At 45.0% G+C, this 24,321-nt stretch overlaps 1 protein-coding gene across 8 annotated transcripts; it reads right to left on the bottom strand.

Annotated features, from left to right (window-relative positions):
- Positions 1–1,267: 1,267 nt before the first annotated feature.
- Positions 1,268–24,032, bottom strand: LOC103678880 (zinc finger protein 84). 8 transcript variants are annotated; one of them, XM_040620069.1, is made up of 7 exons: positions 23,346–24,032; positions 22,636–23,184; positions 20,804–20,930; positions 18,942–19,142; positions 12,498–12,624; positions 11,771–11,866; positions 1,268–6,988 (listed from the first exon to the last, which is right to left on the bottom strand). In XM_040620069.1, the coding sequence occupies exons 4-7, from the start codon at positions 18,954–18,956 to the stop codon at positions 5,004–5,006; spliced, it is 2,223 nt and encodes a 740-aa protein (XP_040476003.1). In that variant the 5' UTR covers positions 18,957–19,142; positions 20,804–20,930; positions 22,636–23,184; positions 23,346–24,032; the 3' UTR covers positions 1,268–5,003. The 8 variants fall into 8 exon arrangements, with proteins under 8 accessions (XP_040476003.1, XP_008706530.1, XP_008706528.1 ...); XM_008708308.2 differs by having other exon boundaries at positions 22,806–24,032; XM_008708306.2 differs by lacking the exon at positions 20,804–20,930 and having other exon boundaries at positions 22,636–24,032.
- Positions 24,033–24,321: the final 289 nt, after the last annotated feature.

The following is a 24,321-nucleotide window of genomic DNA, read 5'->3' as shown; positions in this document are numbered from 1 at the left end:
TACAAAATGATTGAACAGACTGGGACCCTCATACACTGTATCAGACCAGAAGGAACCACTGCAGCAAAGGGGGGCAAGAATATGCGCAGAAGAAAAGGGTCACCTTCCATAGAGCGCGGAATGGCCTTGTGAGGGCACAGCTAACGCCCAGCTCAGAAGCAATATTCTGTAGGGACAGGGTGCCATCCTTCCAAATGCAGCTTATAAGCTAGATAAGACCTGACCTTTGGCCGTGCTGTCCCCAAAGCAGAAGACACCGGTCTGCGTACCACCACCACCATTACCAAGGATTACCTCCAGGGGACTCTGTGCTTCCCATACCCACAACTACGGGCTCTGCAGGGTTACGTGTCTTTCTGCCCAAAGGGAACACACTTTTCACCAGGGACAGAGCACATTTTCTACCTAAATGCAAGCTACAGGTACAGCGAAGGCATTGTGTTGTGTCCAGGAGCAGTGGGTCAGAAGAGGAGTCACTCTTTCTGCAGGGATCCCGATGCATCCTAAGGAGGAGGCAGGGCTATTTACACAGCAGGGTGAGGAGGAATGAATGGACTCAGGTGAGCCACCTAGGTGCTGCTTGCATTTACCATCAACTCAGGTCAGGGGAGGGCATGGTAACCATGGCTCAGACCCCTCGGGAAGGTGAGCCATGGATGCCAGCAGAGGCCCCAGAATGGCTCCCAGGTGAGAGGGAAAAGCACCAGTAGGGCCCAGGTGGTCCTAGCAACCTGTTTCCTCAGTCTCTCCTCAGACCCAATGCTGGGGAAATGGGGCTCAGCAGTGGAAGGGATGGACTGTGGTGACAGAGATGGGCCACCCAACCCTCTCCAAGAAAGAACTTGCCCCCAGTGGCAGGGAGTGGCCAGCAGGCTGCCTCCAACTGCCAGCCTTTGTGGAGTTGGCCTCAGCTAAAAAGAACTGCCTGACATGGGATGATCCCCTCCCAGGGTAGCAGGCCTCCAATGACAGCGCACCCCAAGGCTGCAGTGACCTGACCACCTGGACCCCAGACGAGACACTCCTGAGTAGCACTTTCTTCAGAGCTCCTGACCAGTGTGGCCAGGGTCTCAACCACCTCTGTGCAGCCTGGCTTCTTTCCTCTGACCCCCCCTTTGCCGTTTATCCTTCCTTCACTTCACACATGCTGAGCCTCAATCCAAACTTCATCTCAGGCTCGACTTCCAGAGAATCCAAGTCATGACACACCTGACCACCTGTGTGAGGAATATTTGGGTTGCAAGTAACAAACACAACTTGAACCAGCCGAAGCTAACATGAGAATTTATTACAAGGATATTTGGGATATCTCACAGAAGAATGCAACAACCGAGGCATGGAAAGGGCAGAAGGAAAGGTGAAACTGGACATCAAGACCAGAAGAAGCAGATCCCGGAACACGAGTTTCCACGGCTTCATCCTTGTCTCTCTCTGCAGACGATGTTTCCCCACATGGTCAGGGGAAGCCACCGAGAGCACCCACGCTTATACATTACAGCTTCAGTTGCTAAAACTATACAAAGAAGGTGTCCCAGCTTTCCAGAAGCTTTCTAATGGAAAAGACATGTGATGGTTACATTATTACAGTGACAGACACGTGCACAGGTTCATAAAGTGCGGACAGGCATTAACACGGAACACGGGCATTTCAGTGACCGAAGACTGGCGAAAAGCATGAAACTAGAAACCTCGAGGAACTGCAAGTAGTTCAAGGAGGCCAAAAAAGTATTGTGTAGGAGGACAGATATTCAGAAATGACGGATAGGCTGGATTTGTAGAGAAGTCCTCATCTACCGTGAGGACAGTACACTTCCAAGTCCACAATTAACCACGTGGTATTTCAGCAGAGGAGTGCATAAGCAGAATTGCATCTTAAAGTAATGACTAAGTGTGGAAAATGCACAAGGGTCATGGTGGGGGAGCTCGTCCACACTCAGGCCAGACCAGCTTGTCGGTACGGTATTTGCAGACTCAGGAGTTCGGCGAGATCAACCCCCTGAGCGTCTCCTGCTGGAGTAAGCGACCGATGAGGGAGGCCTCAAGTGTAGATTCCAAATGCCCGCCGATCTACATTCTGCTATTTGATACAGGCATTGCTGGACAAATTGGATATTCTTTGGGTTTCTTTCACCTCAGGCTCTACAAGGGTTGATCTTGAAATCAAAATATCCAGAACACATGGATCCACACAGAGATAACACTGTCTGATTACCAAAGCCCACAAAGAAAGCTGACTGGAAGGCACTCCTGGGACAGGTGCCAAAATTCAGACTTTACTTAGTAAAAGGAACACAACAGGAATTGTCCTCTGCAGCGCTGTCTCCAGGCCAGTAGGGGAACCTGGGTGGAGACAGGAGAGAGGGGATGCTCCTTCCACCTGGTCTCCTTACACATTCAAACATAACCTGTTGTGCTCCAGGAAGCTGCACGTAAATCCCTCTTAATTTTAAAGCTGGTTTTCTTCTTGATGTGGGATTTGTGGTAGGAACCAATGAGTGGAAATGTGGGGTCACATTTTTTCTACGGTTTACCAAGGTAATTTAAAAGATGGACACTAAAAATATCTAATTTCAGAATCAAAGCCCTCTTGAGACTTCAGAAATAGAGTCCCTAGTGAGTTCTACACAACAGAGCTGGGCCTCCACACAAGATATTCTGATAAACGAGACCTCTGCTCCCAGCATTAGCCCTCCTGATGACTGATACCCGGCACCTAGGGGAAAAAAACCTGTTCTTGGATATTAGACTAATGGGCTAGTGCCAAAGGTCTATTACTTAGTGAGGAAAGTACTGGGTTTAACTGCTTAATAGTAAATGGAATAATCTAGAATTGCAGTGAGCAAGATTAGGTCACTGTTAGATAACAGACTCCAAGCTCAACCCAACAACTAATGAATCCATCTCTGGGACTAGGAAAGAGAATCATGATAGAAGAGAATTTAAAAATGGGAAAATCTACAAAGTAAGATATCACCCTGTCACTATTCTCTTACAAGTGAAGTTGATAAAAATCACATTCAGATATTAGGGAGAAAAGTAGGAAGTCCATACATTCGAGTATGAATAAAAATTTGGAAACTTAGATACCTTTAACCTGGTGCAGAGGTTTAGAAAATTTTAAGTCCCAATTTCTCAACAGTGACGTTAAACTTGGTAACTAAAGGGAAAAAATACTGCTAGAATCAAAGGCGCAATACACCATACTGACAAAGCAACTTGTATATGAGAGAAGTCTTGACTTTATCAAGTCTGGTAACAAGGTCAGGGTTGGACTCTTCTGAATGTCACCACCATACACAGAATACCATTGACTTTGTCAAGCAACATTGTAAAGACCACTGCAAAGTTCTACCTAGGCTAAGGGTTAGTTCATGCACTGCCAGAGCGAACCCTATCTATCATGAAAGGTTCACAGTGGGAGTCTCCACGTAGAGGATGCAACTGGTGACGAAAGGTGAAACACAGATATTTCAAATGATGCAACAATGAAAACCCTATTTCCTAACACCTATCCAGTAGTCACAGAAATTCGCAGGAAAGCAAAACGGGCTTCCTTGGATACACCAAAAATATATTTCTCACCACAAAAATCTATTTTTTACATTTTCTGAACAGTGACTCTTAAATTAGCTTCTCCATCTAGGTTATTTTTGTTTTACAAAGTATTTTAAGAAACACCAAAAACATAATAGCACACAGCATCGTGATATTTCATCAGAGGGAAGTAACACACACGCTGTCCTTGAAGTACATCTACTTGAGGCACAAAGGCACCAAGCTGAATGGGACAGAACTTCACACAGCATGACCGCCACTTAGCTTGAGTGCTGAGTGACAGAGTTCACACTCCTTTCTTTTGCTCACTCGTGAGTCACTATTGCTGGGTTGTGGTTCCTGCCTGTGAATACTTATTAACCAGATTTAGTATAAATTGTTTCTGACTTTCAGGCTGCAGACGACTTTACACAATTTTGGCTTTTGTACTGGAGAGAGAGGTCAGCAACAACAGACCCCTTTGATATGCCAACAGCCGTAAGGAAGAAGGAAGTGGTACTACCATTTCATCTGCATATTGAGCAGTAAGATGCGCTATATCAGTTACCATTTTTACTGTATCACTGAGGCAGAAAAACCAGCAGCACGTGGCGTGTCCTCACATCAGAGGCACTACCAGGTGTGGTATGTGCATTTCATGCTGCAATTCCATTAGCACACGTGATTCCAAAACACGAGGCCCATGTGTGACTTAGGAGAATCGGCCATAAATACCACTGAGAAATGTCGTATTTAGATGTTTCAATGACTCAATTTATTCACATATTTTTAAAACTTCATTCTTCAGAGTGAACATACCATTAGAATTGGGCATTTTTGATAACCCCGTCTATAAAAAAATGTATGGCTTCCCTTTATAGCCTTATTTCTACGGGCACATGTTTCCAAGGTCTTTAAATTGTTAGTTTTACCCACAATATGAATTCCCCCAAAATACAATATGGTTGGATTACCTGCTGAAGAATGTCCCATATTTAGCATTTTCACTGAGCTTCATTCCTGAGAGTATTTTCTCAATGCACAACGAGCTGTGACTTCTTGATGAAAATATGACATTACTTGCTGCAGTCAAGGGGTTTTTCTTCACTTACTGGACTAGAGTTCACCCCAGTGGGGATATTTCCAGCAGTGAATGAGGTGGGACCTCTACAAGGCTCTCTGATGTTCACAGTATTTATTCCTCGTTGCTTTTCATTTCCCACTGTATGTCTGACAGGGTTTTGAAATCCCCTGCATCTCACAGGCTGTTTCTACTCTCGGGGTTCTTACATGAACAGGTTAACCTGCTGAAAGCTCTCCCTACATAACCTCAGAGTTCCTACCCTAAAAGATTACCCAGACAGACATACAATGTGATGCGAATATTTATCTGAAAGATTTACCCTAACTGTGTTTTCTGAAGTACGAAGAGGTGAGCTCTCTGTCAAAGACGAGTAGTAACTCCATTCCTAGGATTTCTTCACTGTGTGAGTTCTCTGGTGATTAATGAGCTGTGACTTTTGGGAGAAGGCCTTCCCACATTCATGGCATTGGTAGGGCTTCTCTCCTGTGTGAATTCTCTGGTGATTAACAAGCTGTGACTTCTGAGAGAAGGCTTTCCTACATTCACTGCAGCCGTAGGGCTTCTCCCCAGTGTGTGTCCTCTGATGTGGTATGAGGTGTGATTTCCGAGAAAAGGCTTTGCCACATGCACTGCACTCAAAGGGTTTCTCGCCTGTGTGTGTTCTCTGATGATTAATAAGGCTTGACTTCTCCCTGAAGGCTTTCCCACACTCACTGCATTCATATGGTTTTTCTCCTGTATGAGTTCTTTGATGTCTAATTAGCTCCGATTTCTCAAAGAAAGCTTTCCTACAAAGACTGCATACATAGGGTTTCTCTCCTGTGTGGATTCTCTGGTGAGTATTCAGCTGTGACTTCTGGGAGAAGGCTTTTTCACAATCCCTGCACCCGTATGGTTTTTCTCCTGTATGAGTTCTCTGATGAGTTGCAAGACTTGACTTCTCACCGAAGGCCTTCCCACATTCAGTGCATTCGTAGGGTTTCTCTCCTGTGTGAGTCCTCTGATGGGATATGAGATGTGACTTCTGACAAAAAGCCTTCCCACACTCACTGCACACATAGGGCTTTTCTCCTGTATGAATTCTCTGATGATTAGTAAGGCTTAATTTTTCACTGAAAGCCTTCCCACATTCACTGCATTCATAGGGTTTTTCTCCTGTGTGAGTTCTCTGGTGTCTAACAAGCTGAGATTTCCTGCTGAAGGCTTTCCCACATTTACTGCACACGAAGGGTTTCTCTCCTGTGTGTGTCATCTGATGGGATATGAGATGTGACTTCTGGGAGAAGGCTTTCCCACACTGAACACACACATGAGGCTTCTCTCCTGTGTGAGTTCTCTGGTGGTTAATGAGACTCGACCGCTCTCTGAAGGCTTTCTGACATTCGTTGCATTCGTAGGGCTTCTCTCCAGTATGAATTGTCTGATGTCTAATGAGCTCTGATTTCTCAAAGAAGGCTTTTCTACAATCACTACATCCATAGGGTTTTGTTCCTGTGTGTGTCCTGTGATGTGTAACAAGCTGTGACTTCCTACTGAAAGCTTTCCCACAGTCTCTGCATTCAAAAGGTTTCTCTCCTGTATGGATTCTCTGATGATTAATAAGATTTGACTTCTCACTAAAGGCCCTCCCACATTCATTGCACCCATAGGGTTTTTCACCTGTGTGTGTCCTCCAATGTGAGATGAGATGTGACTTCCGGGAGAAGGCTTTCCCACATTCCCCACATTCATATGGTTTTTCTCCTGTGTGTGTTCTCTGATGGGATGTGAGCTGTGACTTCTGGGAGAAGGCTTTCCCACACTGGCCACAATTGTAAGGTTTCTCTCCTGTATGAGTTCTGTGATGCGTAACAAACTGGGACTTCTGGGGAAAGGTTTTGCCACACTTACCACAGCCATAGGCAATCTCTCTTATATGTCTGCTCTGATGTTTAATGAGACTGGATTTCTTACTGAAGCGTTTCCTACATTCACTGCACTCAAAAAGTTTCTCTCCTAAACGAGTTCTGTGATATATGATAATCTGAGACTTCTTAGAGCTAATTTTATCATATTTATCATATTCATAGTATTTTAACCAAGTATCAGTTTCCTCGGGCTTGGTATGGAGAAACAATTTATCAAATACACTTAAGCCATCTGGTTCCGTTTTTCCATAATCTGAGTTTGGAATAAGTAAATCTAAGTGCTGTTTTAAAAGTAATCCATCTACATCATCTTCACTGTTTGATTTCCTTACAGGAACAAAGTTCATGCTCAGATTGAATTTTTTTCCAAATGCATCACATTCGTGATCTTGTTTCATATTTCTAAACTTCTCCTGGTTATCCTGGTGCCATGTCATGTGACCATTTACTTGCAAGACTTGTTCTATAAAGAAAGAAAACCCTGTGAATGTTTCCATGGTTGTGTTTTTCTTTTTTAAGATTTATTTATCTATTTCAGAGAGAGAATACACAAAAGTAGGGGGAGGGGCAGAGGGAGAGTATCTCAAGCAGACTCCCCACTGAGCGTGGAGCCCAAACATGGGCTCAATCTCATGACCCTGAGATCATGACCTGAGCTGAAACCAAGAGTCAGATGCTCAACCGACTGAGCCCCCCAGGAGCCTCTTCTATGGTTGTGTTTACGGAATAAAAAACCAGCAATGCTATTTGAGGGGATGAATGCTTTGGAAGGTTGTCTCTCAGTCCCAAGTATAAGATCTATCCTCTTGGTATTGGGGGAAAACAAAGAAAAGAAAATGCTATAAATAGGAATAAGATACAAGCAGTGTATTAAGTCACCTCTGGTTGTTGTCAAATCTAAGTTTATAAAATGGAGAGAAAATGTAAAAAATTCATCAAGAGCAAGGAGGAACAACGAAAGGAGGGTGGAATGAGGAGCGGATATCCTCCAACCCACCTGACTCCACGAGGCACTGGGGACGGGGGACGGTCAGCCCCTGACTTGTGAAACTTACATTCTAACGGAGAAGAAGATAGAAAATTAACAGGTTTGATAGAGGAACTACTGAAGCCATTACAAGCTTGAAGAGTGAGAAATTGTAAACTTTTCCCCATTTTTAAATTTTTTGGAAGTTTGAAACTTTCCAAGCACATTTTCAACATTATTACCAAGAAATCCTCTTCATGGAATGCATCATCTTTCATTTAACCTGTTCAGGCACAAAACCTTAAGATCTATGTGTTCTTTCACTGAAAATACCCTAAGATAGGGGATGAGGGGAAAAGAGGTCTGGCAGTTAAAATCAGAGTCTAGTATAGAAATACTAGCTTTAAGATGGAGGTTGAGTCTGAATAAAGGGGTAACAGGAATTGTGAGAGCAGAAGATGAAGTATTTGTAAATTAACCGTTAAATTTTACATTGTAAGACTAAGTACACATTCGGAAATGTTTACTTTTTTCCCCACTAGAAAAATGGGACTGCTGTATGTTTGGTCATTTGTGGTATATCCCAGATACTCCAACTCTCTCCACCACTCTTCCCTGCTCTACTTTAATCTATCTTATTAGCTCAGTGAAATATCTTTCCACTTGGTTTCCCTGCTTCCCATTACATTTTCCACAATATAGTCAGGTCAAACTTTTAAAAATGTAAATCAGAGGGCACTTGGGTGGCTCAGTTGGCTAAGTGTCCGACTCGTGGATTTGGCTCAGGTCATGACCTCAGGGTCGTGGGACTGACCCCTACGTGGGGATCCATGCTCAGCAGGGGGTCTGCTTGTCTCCCTCTCCGACTCCCTCTGCCCTTCCCCCACTCGCGCACACTCTCTCTCAAATAAATATTTTTTTAATGTAAATCAGATAACTATTTTTATTTAAAATTACTTGAATCAATCTGTGTTCCTATTGCTTACAAGTTGATGTGTGACCTAGGTCCTGCACACAGCACAGCCTCTATCTCCCTGGCACACAGACCCCCAGACACAAAGGTTTCCCTGCTGTTTTCCTGAAGTCACCAAGACCCTTCCTGACCTGAAACATTCATATTTGTCATTCCTTTAGAGAACACTTTCCTCCAATTCACATAGCTCACTCATTTTGGTCTTCATGTCTAGAACTGGCTTCTCCACGTGACCATGTTGTGGAGTGAATGTTTGTGCGTCCCTCCTACCCACCCCCCGCCCCCAAACCTCTATGTGGAAGACCTAACCCTCAGTGTGGCTGTTTTTGGAAATGGGATCTCAAAGGAATTAAGGTTAAATGAGATCATAAGGGTGGGGCCCTGATCCAAAAAGGTTAGTATCCTTATCAGAAACACCAGAGCAGGCCTCACCGCCCTCCCCCCACTCCCTGCACAAATGAAGAAAGGCCACGTGAGGGCAAGGTTAGTATCCTTATCAGAAACACCAGAGCAGGCCTCACCGCCCTCCCCCCACTCCCTGCACAAATGAAGAAAGGCCACGTGAGGGCAAGGCTACAAGGCAGCTGTTACAAGCCAGCAGGACTGTGTCCATCAGAACCCCATCACGTAGCACCTTGACCTTGGCCTTCCAGCCTCCAGAGCTGTGGGAATAGCTTTCTGTTGTTTACCCGTCTGTGGTATTGTTAGGGCAGCCGAGGCAGAGCAACAAACTCTCTGCCCTATTATCATCTGTCTACTTTATTTTATAATAGACCTTGCAGAGTCTGGGCTTTCCCTTGGTTACTGGCCAACTTGAATACTTTTATCCTCCCATGAGAAAGCCAGCACTGTGTAAACAGGGAACTGATCTCTAATGCTATTATAACCACACCACCCAGCACAATACCTGAAGAATAAGAGACATGACTATCTCTTCAACTTCCTGTGACACACGACTACGTACAAGGTAGCCCTTGGCTGCCATTCGGGAGCCTGGTTTCTGGAGTGTTCCCACCACTCCCCAGCTGGTAACAGGCCCCCTGTGCCTGGACTGTGTAAACAAGGTACGCTAGGCTGAGCACCGGCTCTCCTGGGAGTCTGCAATGCTGCCGTGTGCCATGCAGAGGCCCCCGGGTGCTGGGTCTTCAGTGAGCTTCCCTGGGCAGAAACACTACACGCATTACTGCGTCTTCGTTGCTGGGGTGACCCTCACGGAGAGAGCAGCACAGGAAACCTGTGCCCGGATTCCTTCAGACTCTGCTTGTGCCCCTTCCCCGGTGAGGAAGCTGTCAATATGTCGCTGTAATAACTCAGCCATCTGGACGATATCCTAAGTCCTCCCAGCGACTCTCCGAACGTGGTAGTGGTCTTGAGGACCCTGACACACAACCCTTGTTTAGTTAACTTTGACTACTAACTGCACTGCATTGCAGTGAAGCATAGATGTTCAATATTTAAATGCTGAATTAAAAAAAAATAATAAATGTAAATGTCTTAATTTCTTAACGAAGTTCTACACTTCTGTAAGGTGTTTTCCAGGTTTTTTATTTTTAATCATCTTTAGTCATCCTTCAACTGGAGACTATCAATGAATGAAGGGCACCTAAAAATCACAAGAGGTTTCTCAAACTACAAACTCCAGTTCTAGAATACTCCATTTTAAAGCTACATATACACCACTGTACTGAATCAATTTTACCGGCAGTGGATCCATAACACTTACTGTTGGGAAAAAACTGCCCAGGGATTCTAATGCACACCTGGCTAAAAACACCTGAATTAAAACAAGGGGCTTATTGCATAAATATTGTCTGACCCGTAGTGGATATAAACTACAAGCCCTGTGTGCACACAGCTCAGTGACCTAAAGAACATTACATACACTGTGATCAGGCCTGAGATGGAACTTCCAAAAAAAGTGAGAAAAATTTAGCTGGAACAGTCGAGGAACATTCCATGAGTATGAATGCAGCAAAAACAGAGCTTATGCAGAAAGGATTAAGATAAAGCTTAGCACGATCGAACATTCAAACGCAGAGAAGAATAAATATTACATCTGAAAACACTGAGAAATGTTTAAATGGAGCTGACCATGAACTGGGGGAAAAGGGTAAACAGCTGACAGCCTCCAGAGACTCAGACCGTGGCGATCCCGGAGGAAGAGGCCACAGACTGTAGCAGATCCAGACCCTCTTGCTGCCTCAGCTACATTCAGAGGGACTGGCGCCTTGGGCAGTGGGGCCTACCCCAGGAACCCACATCTCTCTGCCCAAAACAATCCTTAGGCCACCTGGCATGCTTGATTTGTATGCAGGGATTCTGGACATTCTGGAGAATTAACACCCCCCACGGCAATGCTCAAGCCCTGAGAGATGGGAGTGAGCAGGCGACCAGCTTCCTGACCCACAGGGGCTCGCAGGAGCCGCTATGGGTCAGCACCCCTTCCATCACACACACTGCCATTCCCTCTCCACACCATCTCACTGCTCTTTCTCCCACCACAGTGTGGGGACCACATCCCCTGTAAATTCTTGGCACTCAGATACGTATCTCAGGGTCTGCTTTAGAGGGAACCTGGAGTCAACGTCACATAGCAGGGATAGTAGGGATGTAGAACAGATCAGAGACGGCTGGCTGCTTTAGGAACTGAAATACACGGTACCATTTGAGAACACTTTTAAAAGGTTAGACTCTAGCCCCATCGAGCAATTTGGAAAATTCAGAAATGACACATCATGGGCCTAGTTTTAAGTGTGACTTGAGTTAAGTTAAAAAGATAGTTTCCAAAGGGCAAGAAACTTAATAAGAATGCAAACAGAGAACATTCAATGTACCCCATGGTGTCTAATCTGCAGGAAAAGTACAGCAGAAGCCAATCTTAAACAAGGAGGAAAAGGAGCGCTGTTTGGAAGGAGTAAGAGAGAACTTCCTTTTCTGCTCCACAGGGCACTTCTCTGGGCATCAGACACCCAAACAAGGGCAAAGGAAACCTCCCGAAGGTACAAGAAGAGGTGAACAGAGGACAGAAGGAGACTAAACATGTCAGAACACCTAACAAGAAGTCGAAGTCCCAGACTTGACAAACAGGGAATAATTCGTGGCCTGGACAAGACGGACATATTTAGCAAAGAAGCCACATCTAAATGTGACTTATTTGAGTAGCTCATGTCAGCTGTTCTGAATCACCTCTGAAGGGTTACAGATCTTGAAGAGAGCTCTCCAGAGCACATTTCACAGAAGTCAACCCACTGACCAGCAGAGACTGAATTTCTGCCCTCCCACACCTGGCTGCTTCTCGCCCTCACCTGGACATTCTGAACTTGCAACTTCTCCATCTCCAATCCATGGCTCCTCTCCTTGCTCCAACTTGAAGATGACATCAGGTTTCATAACTTCATACCCTGTTCAGGGGAAAACACAAAAGCCGTGGCCCTGACTGCTTGGGCTTTAGGGCCTCTGAAGAATGAGCAAGGCCGGACATCAGGCGGACACAGTGAAGATACCCATTGGTGTATCAACAGCGTAAGTAATTCTCAAAGGCAACGGTCTCTCTGGGGCTACTGGGGTCTCAGAATCTTTGACTTCTATTGTCCAGATCCAAAACCATTACACACTTCAGAAGCTCTGGAGCCACTCTGCCTGGGTTCAAATCCAGGCCCTTTCATTTACTAGCTCTCAGTCCTTGGGAAAGTTACTTAGAAGGAGAATAATCGTACCTGCCGCACAAAACTGCTCTGTCAGTCAGTCCACACGTGAACAGTACGTGAAATACAGTAAGTTCCTTGCGTTAGGTGCCGACCACTAACGGTACGAACACTACGATCCTGACAAGCTCCAGAGCCGCACAACAAAAATAAGTCTTCATTATTGCAAGGTGAGGTGCAGACGTCCTCCCTAGTGTCATAGTGCAAGGGACTTTTAGTCTCTTAAGTTCAGGTCCAAAACCATGAGAGATGTCAGAAGCCTCAGAGCTCTCAGCAACTCAAACAGTAGGGTGCTGGGCCTGACGAGGCCCTCGGGGAGCTGCCTTACCCAGCGACACGAGGCTGCTGTAGTTCTCCAACATGACATCCTTGTACAAGTCCTTCTGGCCGGGGTCCAGGAGCTGCCATTCTTTCTGGGTGAAGTCCACAGATAAATCTTCAAACGAGAGCGCCTCCTGTAAGAGCACGGTCCCGGTGAGTCCAAAGCAAGGATCGCTATGGGACGTGGGAAAGGGGGACTGGAGTTTGAGCACACCACTCTCATCACAGCAAGCTACGAAGAATGACGACTGCGTCTCCTTCGCATTACGTCTCTGGGATAAAATGCCATCCCTCCATTCACACGATACCTGACAACTGGAATTCGCAATCTTAAATCTTCCAAACAAAGTATGTACCGAACCTCAACTCTGGCACCAGAGAAGTGGTACCAAAAGAAAAGATAGTAAAACAACACTCTAAAAAGCTGCACAGCCTTGCAGAGGGCTGGAAACATACACACCTATTCATAAAACAAGCTACTGTAACAGCAGGGGCAGAAATGAAGGGAGGGTACAATGTGGGTCAAAGCAAGAGCAGTTTGAGGGCCAGCTCAGGCTCTCTGCAAGAGGTAAAGCTTGAGATGAGTTTTAGGAAATTAGCAGTGCTTTCCACAAAAATGGGGATGCAAAGGCATTCTGGGAGCCAACAGCTCCAATGAGACCCCAAAACTGCTAGAGTTTAGGAGGTGCAAACAGTTTAGTTAGACAAGATCACAGGGCGTAAGGTAGTGATTAGATTAAAGGCCGCATGGGAGGCAGGGCCAACTGCAGTTAAACGACCCAGACACTTTCTCTTTCTTTTTTTATTAAAGATTTATTTGAGAGAGAGAGAGAGAGAGCCTGCAGGGTGGGGGGGGCGGAGGGAGAAAGAATCTCAAGCCAACTCCCCATTGAGCACGGAGCCTGACACGGGGCTCAATCTCACGACCCAGAGGTCAGGACCTGAACCAGGCGCCCGTAAGCTAGACACTTTCTTATTGCCAACAGCTAGCCATGATTTCATGGAATGGGAGTGATATATCCAAATCTAGGTCTCAGAAAGGTTTCTGGATTTTAGGTCATGATGGATTTCTGTCCCAAAGCCTCCTGAGAGGACCGGGAAACATGCACTCTAAAAAATCCACAATACCATCAGAAAATACAAAACCTACCTAAACAGCACATCATACACTTGAGAAGAGCCAGCAAACCTGACAACAGTTGATAAAAGTACCCGTTTTGAACAACTGAGAGAAAAAAACACTTTTATTAAAAATGCGCTTCAGACATTCAGGGCTCAGGACACTGCCAGACAACACCAAACGCATGTCCTAGGAGTCCCAGGAAGAGAAAAGCAGGATTGTGGTGGACAAAGGAAATGACAGCTACATGCTTCCCAAATGTGGCAAAAGGCATAAGCGGGCAGATTCAGGAAACTCAGCGAACCCCCCACTGGATAAACACAAAGAAAGTCACAACCGAACACGTCATAGTCCCACTGCTACAAACTACAGACAAAGGAAGAAGTCACGTCACTTCGAGGGGACAGCAATTCAAGTGACTGCAAATTTCTTATTCAAAAGCATAGATGCCAGAATAAAGTAGAACATTTTAAAAGTGCTGAAAGGAAAGGATTTTGTAGCCAATTTAAATACTGATTAGAAATAACTGTGAAATAAGGACATTTACTCTTATGAAAAAAAAACTAAGAGCCTTCAGGGCAGGAGACCTGCTGTGAAAGGGTTAACGGGTGCAGCACCAGCGGGCAACTCAGGGGGGCAGGGGTTAAGAATCTGTGCAAATATGACACTCAGTCTTCTTCTCTTACGTCCTCTGAAATATGTTTGGTGGCTGAATGCAAAAGCCGTGCACCTCCCGCCGGAGTCCCCAGTGTGCACAGTGGTAATAGGACAGGGGTCAGGGGCCTAGATGGTGGTGCGGTTTCCACACCCTTTTCCAAGTAGCAACACCAAGACTGAACACTGTTGCGCTTCAAACGACACCACTGAAAAATGAAATGGTAAGCCACAGACAGGAAAAATTATTTGCAAATCCTATTTCTGATTAAAAAAAAAACTTGACCCAGAACTTAAAGAAAAACCTCTTATAAAAGAATGAACAAACAAACAGATAAAAAGCAGGCAGCAAGGTCCTGGCAGCCTCAGACAGCGGAGCAGGTGATGCTGGATCTCAGGGTCAAGCGTTCAGGCCCCATGCTGGGCGTGGAGTCTACTTAAAAAAATTTTTTTAGGGGCGCCTGGGTGTCCAGGATAGTTGGGCATCAGCCTTTGGCTCAGGTCATGATCTCAGGGACCTGGGATCGAGCCCCACGGCACAATCCTGGCTGGTTCAGCAGGGGGAGTCTGCTTCTTCCTCTCCCTTTGCTGCTCCCCCTGCTTGTGTGCTCTGTCTCTCTCTCAAATAAATAAATATTTTTTAAAAAACGTATAAAAGTTTTTTTAAAATAAAAACTGGTATTTTATTTACTTTTTTTAAAGAATTTATTTATCTATTTGACAGAGATAGAGACAGCCAGCGAGAGAGGGAACACAAGCAGGGGGAGTGGCAGAGGAAGAAGCAGGCTCCTAGCAGAGGAGCCCGACGCAGGGCTTGATCCCAGGACCCTGGGATCACGCCCTGAGCCGAAGGCAGATGCTTAACGACTGAGCCACCCAGGCGCCCCTGGTAGAGTATTTTAATACATTCTACCAAAGAAGACATAGGAATGGCTAATAATCAGCAATGAAACAGTGAGCAACGTCACTAGTTACTAAGGAACAGCAAGTTAAGGCCACAATGAGAAACCGCCTGACATTCGCCAGCACGATGATAATCAACCAGACGATAACAAGTGTTGGAAAAGATGTGGAGAAACTGGAACTGAACAATGGTAGAAATATAATGTGGTTCTGACACTACGGGACTATGGCAGTTTCCTTAAAAAGTTAAATATAGGGGCGCCTGGGTGGCACAGCAGTTAAGCGTCTGCCTTTGGCTCAGGGCGTGATCCCGGCATTCTGGGATCGAGCCCCACATCAGGCTCCTCCACTGGGAGCCTGCTTCTTCCTCTCCCACTCCCCCTGCTTGTGTTCCCTCTCTCGCTGGCTGTCTCTATCTCTGTCGAATAAATAAATAAAATCTTAAAAAAAAAAAAGTTAAATATAATTTTACCATACAAAGCAGCAAGGATACTCTCAGGCATGTTCCCAAGAGAAAGGAAAACCGAGGTTCATATGAAACATGTACACAACTGCCCCACGAACAGGACTGACGACCACTGTGACATATGAATAATCCAGACGCCTACCAAGTGGTGAACAGGTACACAGACAGGGAACACCCACAGAATGGAACACGGGGCAACAGTGAAAAGAATGAATTTCTGACATGCGCCAACACATGGATGGACTTCAAAACCCTGCACTGATGAGAGAAGCCAGACACAGAAGCGCACACATGATCTATGCCCACGGACATGAAGTCAGAGTAGGCAAACCCATGGCTGCCTCCGCTGCGGGTGCAAACAGGGACTGACGGCAAGACCGCCAGGTCCTCCTGGGTGAAGCGGACCTTCTGCAGCTGGAACGACAATAACACAACATAAAATTACCAGAAAATCCCCGACTCACACACTTAACCTGGGTGGACCCTACTCAGCTCACAGTTGAGAAGAGCTGTTAAAGGGATAACGTGAAAGTGGTCAAGCTATGCCACATATTTGACAACTTAGGTAAAAGAGATATTCAAGCAATGCCCTGGAAAATGACACAAGACGAAATAAAAATCTGAATTAATTCCGTAAATGTTAAAGACACTGACCCCCACAATTTAAAACCTTCCTTCAAAGAAAACTCCAAGTCTAGGTGGCTTCAGAGGTGAATTCTTCCAATCATTTAAGGAATAGATAAAATCACGTCACAGAAACCCCTCCCGAGCGCAAGCTTCTCGACACTGTGTAAGGCAAGCCGACCAAGCCAGACAAAAACACAGTAAATGAGCACCACAGGCAAGTAACTAACAGAACCAAGATCCCTAACAAAAAATCAGCAAACTGAACCAAGCCGTGTGTAAAAACAGCATAATGTGACCTGCAGTGCAAGATGGGTTAGCACTCAGAAATCAATAAATCATATGAACAGAACAAGGGAGACAAACCATTATTTCAACAGATGTGGAAAAGGCACATGATGATACTGTGTTTATTGTAAAACACCGTCAACAAACTAGGACCAGAACTTGTAACCACAATCTACACACGACTATAGCTAACAAGATGCTTGATGAAACTCTGAATACTTGCTCTCTGGGGACCAGAAGGACACTGTCCAAAAGAATTTTTCGTGATGACTTCCATGTTCTTTGCCTGCACCATCCAACAAGGCAGCCATGAGCCACAAACATCTAGTGAGCACTTCAAAGGTGACTAGGAAAGGATTTTATTTTTAATCTAAATTCAATTAGTTACCATATACTGTATTATTAGTTTCAGGAGTAGAATTTAGTGATTCATCAGTTGCATGTAACACCCAGCACTCATTACATCAAGTGCCCTCCTTAATGCCCATCACCCAATTACCCCATCCCCCTACCCACCTCCCCTCTAGCAACCCTCAGTTTCTTCCCTAGAGTTAAGAGTCTCTTATGGGGGGGGGGGTGCGCCTGGGTGGCTCAGGTGGTAAAGTGTGTGCCTTCCGCTCAGGTCATGATCCCAGGGTCCGGGGATCGAGTCCCACATCGGGATCCCTGATCAGCAGGAAGCCTGCTTCTCCCTCTCCCTCTGCCTGCCACTCCCCCTGCTTGTGCTCTCTCTGTCAAATAAATAAAATCTTTAAAAAAAAATTTTAAATAAAATAAATTTTAAAAACTTTAGAGTCTCTTATGGTTTGCCTCCCTGTTTTTACCTTATTTCTCCTTTCCTTCCCCTATGTTCCTCTGTTTTGTTTCTTAAATTCCATGAGTGCAATCATATAATTGTCTTTCTCCGACTTATTTCACTTAGCGTGATACCCTCTAGTTCCAGCCACGTTGTTGCAAATGGCAAGATTTCATTTTTGATGGCTGAGTAATATTCCGTGCCCGCGTGTGTGTGTGTGTGTGTGTGTGTGTGTGTGTGTGTGTGTGTGCTTGTGTGTGCGTGGTGTGTGTGTGCTTGTGTGTGCGTGGTGTGTGTGTGTACACAACACACCACACCTTTATCCACTCATCAGTCTATGGACACTTGGGCTATTTCCATAGTGTGGCGTTGTGGACATTGCTGCTGTAAACATTGGGGCACAGGTGCCCCCTTGAATCTCTATGTTTGTACCCTGTGGGAAAAGACCTCACAGTGTAATCGCTGGCCTGCAGGGCAGCTCCATTCTTAACTGTTTGAGGACCCCCCATACTGCTCTCCAGGGTGGCTGCACCAGTTTGCATTCCCACCAAGAGTGTAAGAGGGTCCCCTTCTAATTTTACTTTGGTTTAACTAACTAATTAAACAGCACAGATACCTAACGGCAACCCACTGAATAATAATTTGTCTGGTCTTTGTCTCAGGTTCCCGGGACAGAGCTTTTAAAGCCTTGTTATTTGAGGGCACCTGAGCAGCTCAGTTAGTTAAGCCTCTGACTCTTGATTTCGGCTCAGGTCACGATCTCATGATAGTGAGATTGAGCCTGTTGGGCTCATGGATGTGGAAATGCTTAAGATTCCCTCCTCTCCCTCTGCCCTTCCACTCTCCCAAACCCTGCTTTCACTCTCTCTAACAAAAAAAACCCCAAAAACAAACAAACAAAAAAACCAAAAATCAAATCTTAAGACCTTCTCAAGGTCCTATCGTTAATAAAGTTGGCCCTTGAAAGGAGTGCCTGGGGGGCTCAGTTGGTTAAGCTTCTGCCTTCGGCTCAGGTCATGATCCCAGGGTCCTGAGATGGAGTCCCGCATCGGGCTCCCTGCTCAGTGGGAAGCCTGCTTCTCCCTCTTCCTCTGCTGCTCCCCCTGCTTGTGCTCTCTCTCAAATAAATAAATAAAATCTTAAAAAAAAAAAAAGTTGGCCCTTGAACATCATAGGTATGAACTGTGCAGGTCCACTTATATGCAGATTTTTTCAGTAAATATGGTTATAGTACTATAAATGTATTTTCTCTTCCTTATGATTTTAATAACATTTTCTTTTCTCTAGCTTTATCATAAAACACAGTATATAATACACATACAAAATACGTGTTAATCACCCATTCCCGGTAAGGCTTCCGGTCAACAGTAGGCTGTGAGTAGTTAAGTTTTGGGGGAGTCAAAAGTTACACATGGATTTTCCCCAGTGCAGCGAGCAGCGCCCCTGACCCACCATTGTTCTAACTGCTCCAGTTTTGTCCCAACCCGGGTCTTCTACGCTGAGGCTATTTTCCCGACTTCTTAACTACTTCTACATTTTTCACTCGAAGACGTACACACCTCTTCTAATGCCCTGGAATATAAAGTAGCAATCACCTCACCTGTAACATGGTCATTTTCTGTTGCAAGATGAGTAGCACCTCTGAGCTCTGCTCCACCCCGAGCCTCTTCTGCTTCTGCCCCAAAGCTCCGCCAGGAGGCCGTGGCTGGGTCTCTCACACCGCGAGCAGGTTCCTGGCTCCAGGAGCTCCTTCCTTACAACCCATGAGCAGGCTTATCGGTGGGTAACCAGGATCTGCGGACTTAGGAACAAATGCACTTTGATGGTATCTCTGCCCCTCTTGCTAGGAGCCAGGCATTCCCAATCATCTGTGTGTCTCTGCAACTGAAATAGGGCTACCTAGGGGCAGGAACAGGAGATAGTGCAACAGAAGAGCAGAAGTCTGTGAGCCGGCAAACAGATCAAGAGCAGAAATAAAGTACTTCTGACATCCATTCACTGCTCACTCGGGACACCGCAGGATAAATCACTTTCACAGGTACAATGAAGCTCAGCTCTACTTGAGGCAGACAGAATTCTGGAGAGCTTAAGTGATCTATATGAAAACAGACTGGAGTTTCAGTCAGCTCTTCCCTTCACTGGCTACAGGGCTTTGGGCAGAACAGACAGGCTTCATCCTTAAGACCCACAGCCCCTATCAAAGTCCTCCATGACCCCTCAACTTACGGGGCCAGCTCTAAAACTTCGGATAGAAGCAATTAAAGTCTCCCAGTAAGATTACAGATGGGTGACTTTTACCTTGTTTCCTGCTGACATCTGGATTTAATGCTATGTTGCTCGACACACGGGGGTTATGTATTTCTGGAAGATTATGCCTTAATCATTGTGTAACAGCACTCCTTATGCCGAATCATGCTCCTTTCTTGGCTTTTAAGCTTCATTTTTTTACTTGCTAAAATTGTGAGGATAAAGTGGACCTCTGGGTCTACTTCACGAAGAGATTCTGAGGAATCAATGAAATAATAAGAGGGATGTGAATGCTTTCTCTGTGTTAGGGAAAACACTAAGCGCTTTATAATCTGACACTCACAGACAACCCAAGGAGGCATTTGTCAGAATCTCCACATTACCAAAAGCAAGCAGAGATCTTTAAAGTGACTCGTGTGCATGACTGCACGGCCGTCAGGTAGCAGAACTGGAATACTCTTTCTTTCTTGCTGTGTTCAAGGCACTTATGCTAAAATCCTGTCACGTGTGTGTATTTACGCAGACACAAACCATACGTCCTCGAATTAGCTCTTATCTTAGCACACATTCAGTCACCATATCTCCACGGAAACACAAATGAACGGCCTGCTGCCCTCAAATCATACTAAAACACAGCACTTAAAAAAAGCTCTTCCCTTTCAAGTCTTTCTGCGATTCAAACTTCAGCACCAGCTCAGAAACACAGACGGAGGTTTCTCCCAGTCACACAAGAAATGATGCGTTTAGATGGTGAAAATACATGCATTTTAGGACAGGCGCTGGCACATGAGCACTGCACAAGTATCACCTCTAATTACTCCTACGGCAGTGAAACATGATGGCAAAGTGCAGAAATGTATACAAGCTAAGCAAGAAACAAGTATTACCTCTTCCACCACACCACAGACAACCCCTCTTAAGAGATGGGGAAACTGTGTGGATATTTTAACAATATAAGTAGTATAGGGTCACATTTAAAATCGGTTTTTGCTCCCCCCTCCCCGCCCCATGCAAAGACCATCCTTCCAGGTCAATAAACATAGCTCTATAATATCCACAGTCTTCTCATATAAAATAATGAAAAGGTAGAAAGTAAAATCTACTCTAAAAGAAAAAACCACAGAAATTATGTAGGGATATACTTGGACAAGAAAACATATAAGACCCATATGAAAGAAACAAACCACCGACAGGGACTATGAAGAGGCTTCATACATGTACAGTCTGGTCTTGCTCTGGGATATGAAGACTTCACAGTGAAGCAATTTAGCCCCAAATGCTTTGTATCTTTACTCGACTCCAGTCATAATCTCAAAAAGTTTTTCTTAATTCTAAAGTTCATCTGGAAGAAAAAAGGTTCAGGAATAGCTTGGACACTTTTAGAAATACAAAATAATTGGGGCGCCTGGGTGGCTCAGTTGGTTAAGCAACTGACTCTGGATTTTGGCCCAGACTGTGGTCTCGAGGTTGTGAGATCGAGCCCCAAGTCAGACACTGCTCTGCACTCTGCGGGGGTCTGCTCGAAGATTTTCTCCCTTTTCCCCTCCCCCAACACACACGCACACTCTCTCTCTCAAATAAATAAATCTTTAAAAAAAAATCACAAAATAATGATTATGAACAGGTCCATGTAATATTAACATGTATTATAAAATCAAATAATTAAAAACATTTGACGTCTCCGTAAAAGACATGTAGATGAATGAAGCGTTAACAGTTCAAATATGTAAGAATTGAATAGGCAATAAATGTGGCATTTCTTTCTTTTTTTTTTAAAGATTTTATTTATTTATTTGACAAAGAGAGACAGAGCACAAGCAGGGGGAGGGGCAGAGGGAGAGGGAGAAGCAGACTCCCCGCTGAGCAGGAAGCCCGATGCAGAAGTCGATTCCAGGACCCTGGGATCATGACCCGAGCTGAAAGCAGACACTTAACCAACTGAGCCACCCAGGCACCCCAAAAATGGCATTTCAAAGCCATGAGTAAAACTGGATTGTTTAATGAACAGAAGTGATAACATTTTGTATCTCACACATTACAACAAACTACTTCCATATGGATTTTAATTTAAACCACAACAATGCCTTAAGAAAACACAGGTGATGCACCCCAACGTTTACAGCAGCAACGTGCACAACAGCCAAACTGTGGAAAGAGCCCAGACGTCCATCGACAGATGAACGGATAAAGATGTGGTAGAGATACAACAGAATATTACTCAGCCATCAAAAAGAAACTTGCCCTTTACAACGATGTGGATGGAACTAGAGGGTATGATGCTGAGCGAAGTAAGTCAACCAGAGAAAGACAATTCTCATACAATCTCACCGATGTGTGGAATCTGAGAAACGAGGCAGAGGGTCATAGGGGAAGAGAGGAAAAAAGGAAGCAAGATGAAACCAGGGAGAGAGACAAACCATAAGAGACTCTTCGTCTCGGGAAACACACTGAGGGCTGCTGGGGGGAGGGAATGGGGTGGCTGGGGGATGGACATTGGGGAGGGTATGTATTGTGGTGAGTGCTGTGTGTTGTGTAAGACTGATCAATCACAGACCTGTAGCCCTGAAACAAATAATACAGTATATGTTAATTAAAAAAAAAAAAAAAGAACCCAAAGGTGATTACTTGTGTAATTTGGGGGAAAATTTCCCTACACATAATACAAAGGCAAAAACCATAATTTAAAAGTCAATAAATTTAAGCATTAAAAAATTTAAAAATCTCTGCATGGTTTAAAAAAAGTCAATTATAACTGCATAACCGCACCCCCAACACACACACCACGAGCCAGGAAAATATACCTACAACATTTGCTTTGCATTATGCTTTCACTTCACTGCACATAGTAAAAATTCTGGCACTGTGACAAATAAAACTCTGTTTATCATGCAAACCATTTCCTTAGGCAGACAACCAAATTCACAGTGTGATTTTAAAATTTCCTTTGTAATTGTTGTCAAAGACTACTTGGTGAAGTTCACTTGGGCTTCAATGAGTACTTATCAAGAGTAGAAAACTCCCGTCAGGTCAAAATGATGTGGACTTACATGGGGCCTGCGAGGGCTCAGTCAGGAAAGCATCCAATTCTTGCTTCCGGCTCAGGTCATGATCTTGGGGTCCTGGGGTCAAGCTCAGTGGGGAGTCCGCTTGAGACTCTCCTTCTCCTTCTGTCCCTCCCCAACTCCCTCCCAAAGAAAAAAAAACGATGAAGACTTACTACAGAAGATACACCAAGTTGAGAATTTCAGGTGAACAAGTGCGGCAAGCCATCAGCGTGGGTAGTGTTATTCTGATGACATTTCTTATTCAGAAAAATGCAGACTCAGCCTTGCTCTAATTTAAACAAATGTGTTTTTGAAAGTTGAAAGTTTGAGAAGTTTTCTCCTGAACTCTCTATCTGGCTCCCGTGCGTCCTCTCAGCAGATGGAAGCCTGAGCCCTCCTCTGCACAGCTGGCCCCTTGGGCGCGACTGCTGCTCTGCGTACCTTGGCAGCTTGCCGCACAACACCCAGCGCTCCGCCACAGCGCTCACATGTGTCTTCAGAACGAAGGGGCAACCGTCATCACCGCTGCGCGCTTCCACTTAGCATCAAGTTCTGAAGGAATTTCAGGGGAAAGGTAGAGGAAAATAAAAAATAACATTTATTTACTGACTGTGACAGACGTTTCAAACATCATATTGGGTGGTTTCTGTTTTGTTTTTTTTAATGCATCCAGCACCCACTACGGAAAGTGATGAGGCACAGAGGTTCAGCACCTTGCCCAACGTCGATGACACACTCAGCAAGCGGCAGCTCCGCGCCACTGGTCCCATTCAGTGTCCCCGAAGCCCTGCAGTCACAGCCCCTCAACAAGAGTGGGGGTGGGGGAAGGGAGGGCAAGGCCTCCAGTTTGTTTACATTTTAGTACGTGCCACCCCGTCCCTGTCCAGAAAGAACACCACCAGGGCAAACTAAGGATAAAAACAAAAGGAAGAAGGGCGTCTGGGTGGCTCAGCCCACTAAGTGCCTGACTCTCCATCTCGGGTGAGGTCTGGATCTCAGGGTCGTGAATTCAAACCCCGGCACTGGGCTCCATGCTGGGTGTGGAGCCTACTTAAAAACAAAAATGAACAAACAAATGGAGGATTAGTTCTCAGGGGCCCAATGAAAAAACTCCCGGTGCGGAACGAAACAGTCCACCTTGAGGAAAGGCCTTCTGTAATAGATCGTCATGGCTTTAAGCCGCATATTCCCAATTCTGCTTTTTTAAGGAAATGTAAATAAGATGTACTAAAACTATACCTACATTAACATACAAGAAATGTACCAAAATATTAACCGTGATTATCGCCTGGTGATGGGAGCATGAAAGATTTTCATTTGAGTCTGTTTATCAAGCTGATCCAAACTGGCTACAGTGAGCACATTTTAAATTTATAAAAGAAAACAGTATAAACATTTCTTAAAATGTTAAAGTCCTGGGGCACCGGGGTGGCTCAGGTCCTGATCCCAGAGTCCCACGACGGGCTCCCTGATTGGGGGGCTGCTTCTCCAGCTCCTCCCCGCTCCTGCTCTCTCTTGCTATCTCTGTCTCTCAAATAAATATTTTAAGTCCTTAACCCAAGAACACAGTCCAGTCCACCACCACACGGTTGAAACAAAGCAAACGAGTAATTAAAATAAAAGTACGTGTTAATGACGGCAAAACCCATCAGAACTAGGTGGGGAAAAGATCATTTCTTCGCACCCCCC

The sequence above is a fragment of the Ursus maritimus genome, unplaced genomic scaffold, assembly GCF_017311325.1.
Source record: "Ursus maritimus isolate PB19 unplaced genomic scaffold, ASM1731132v1 scaffold_33, whole genome shotgun sequence".
Lineage (NCBI taxonomy): Eukaryota > Metazoa > Chordata > Mammalia > Carnivora > Ursidae > Ursus > Ursus maritimus.
This window is presented reverse-complemented; position numbering and strand designations above follow the sequence as displayed.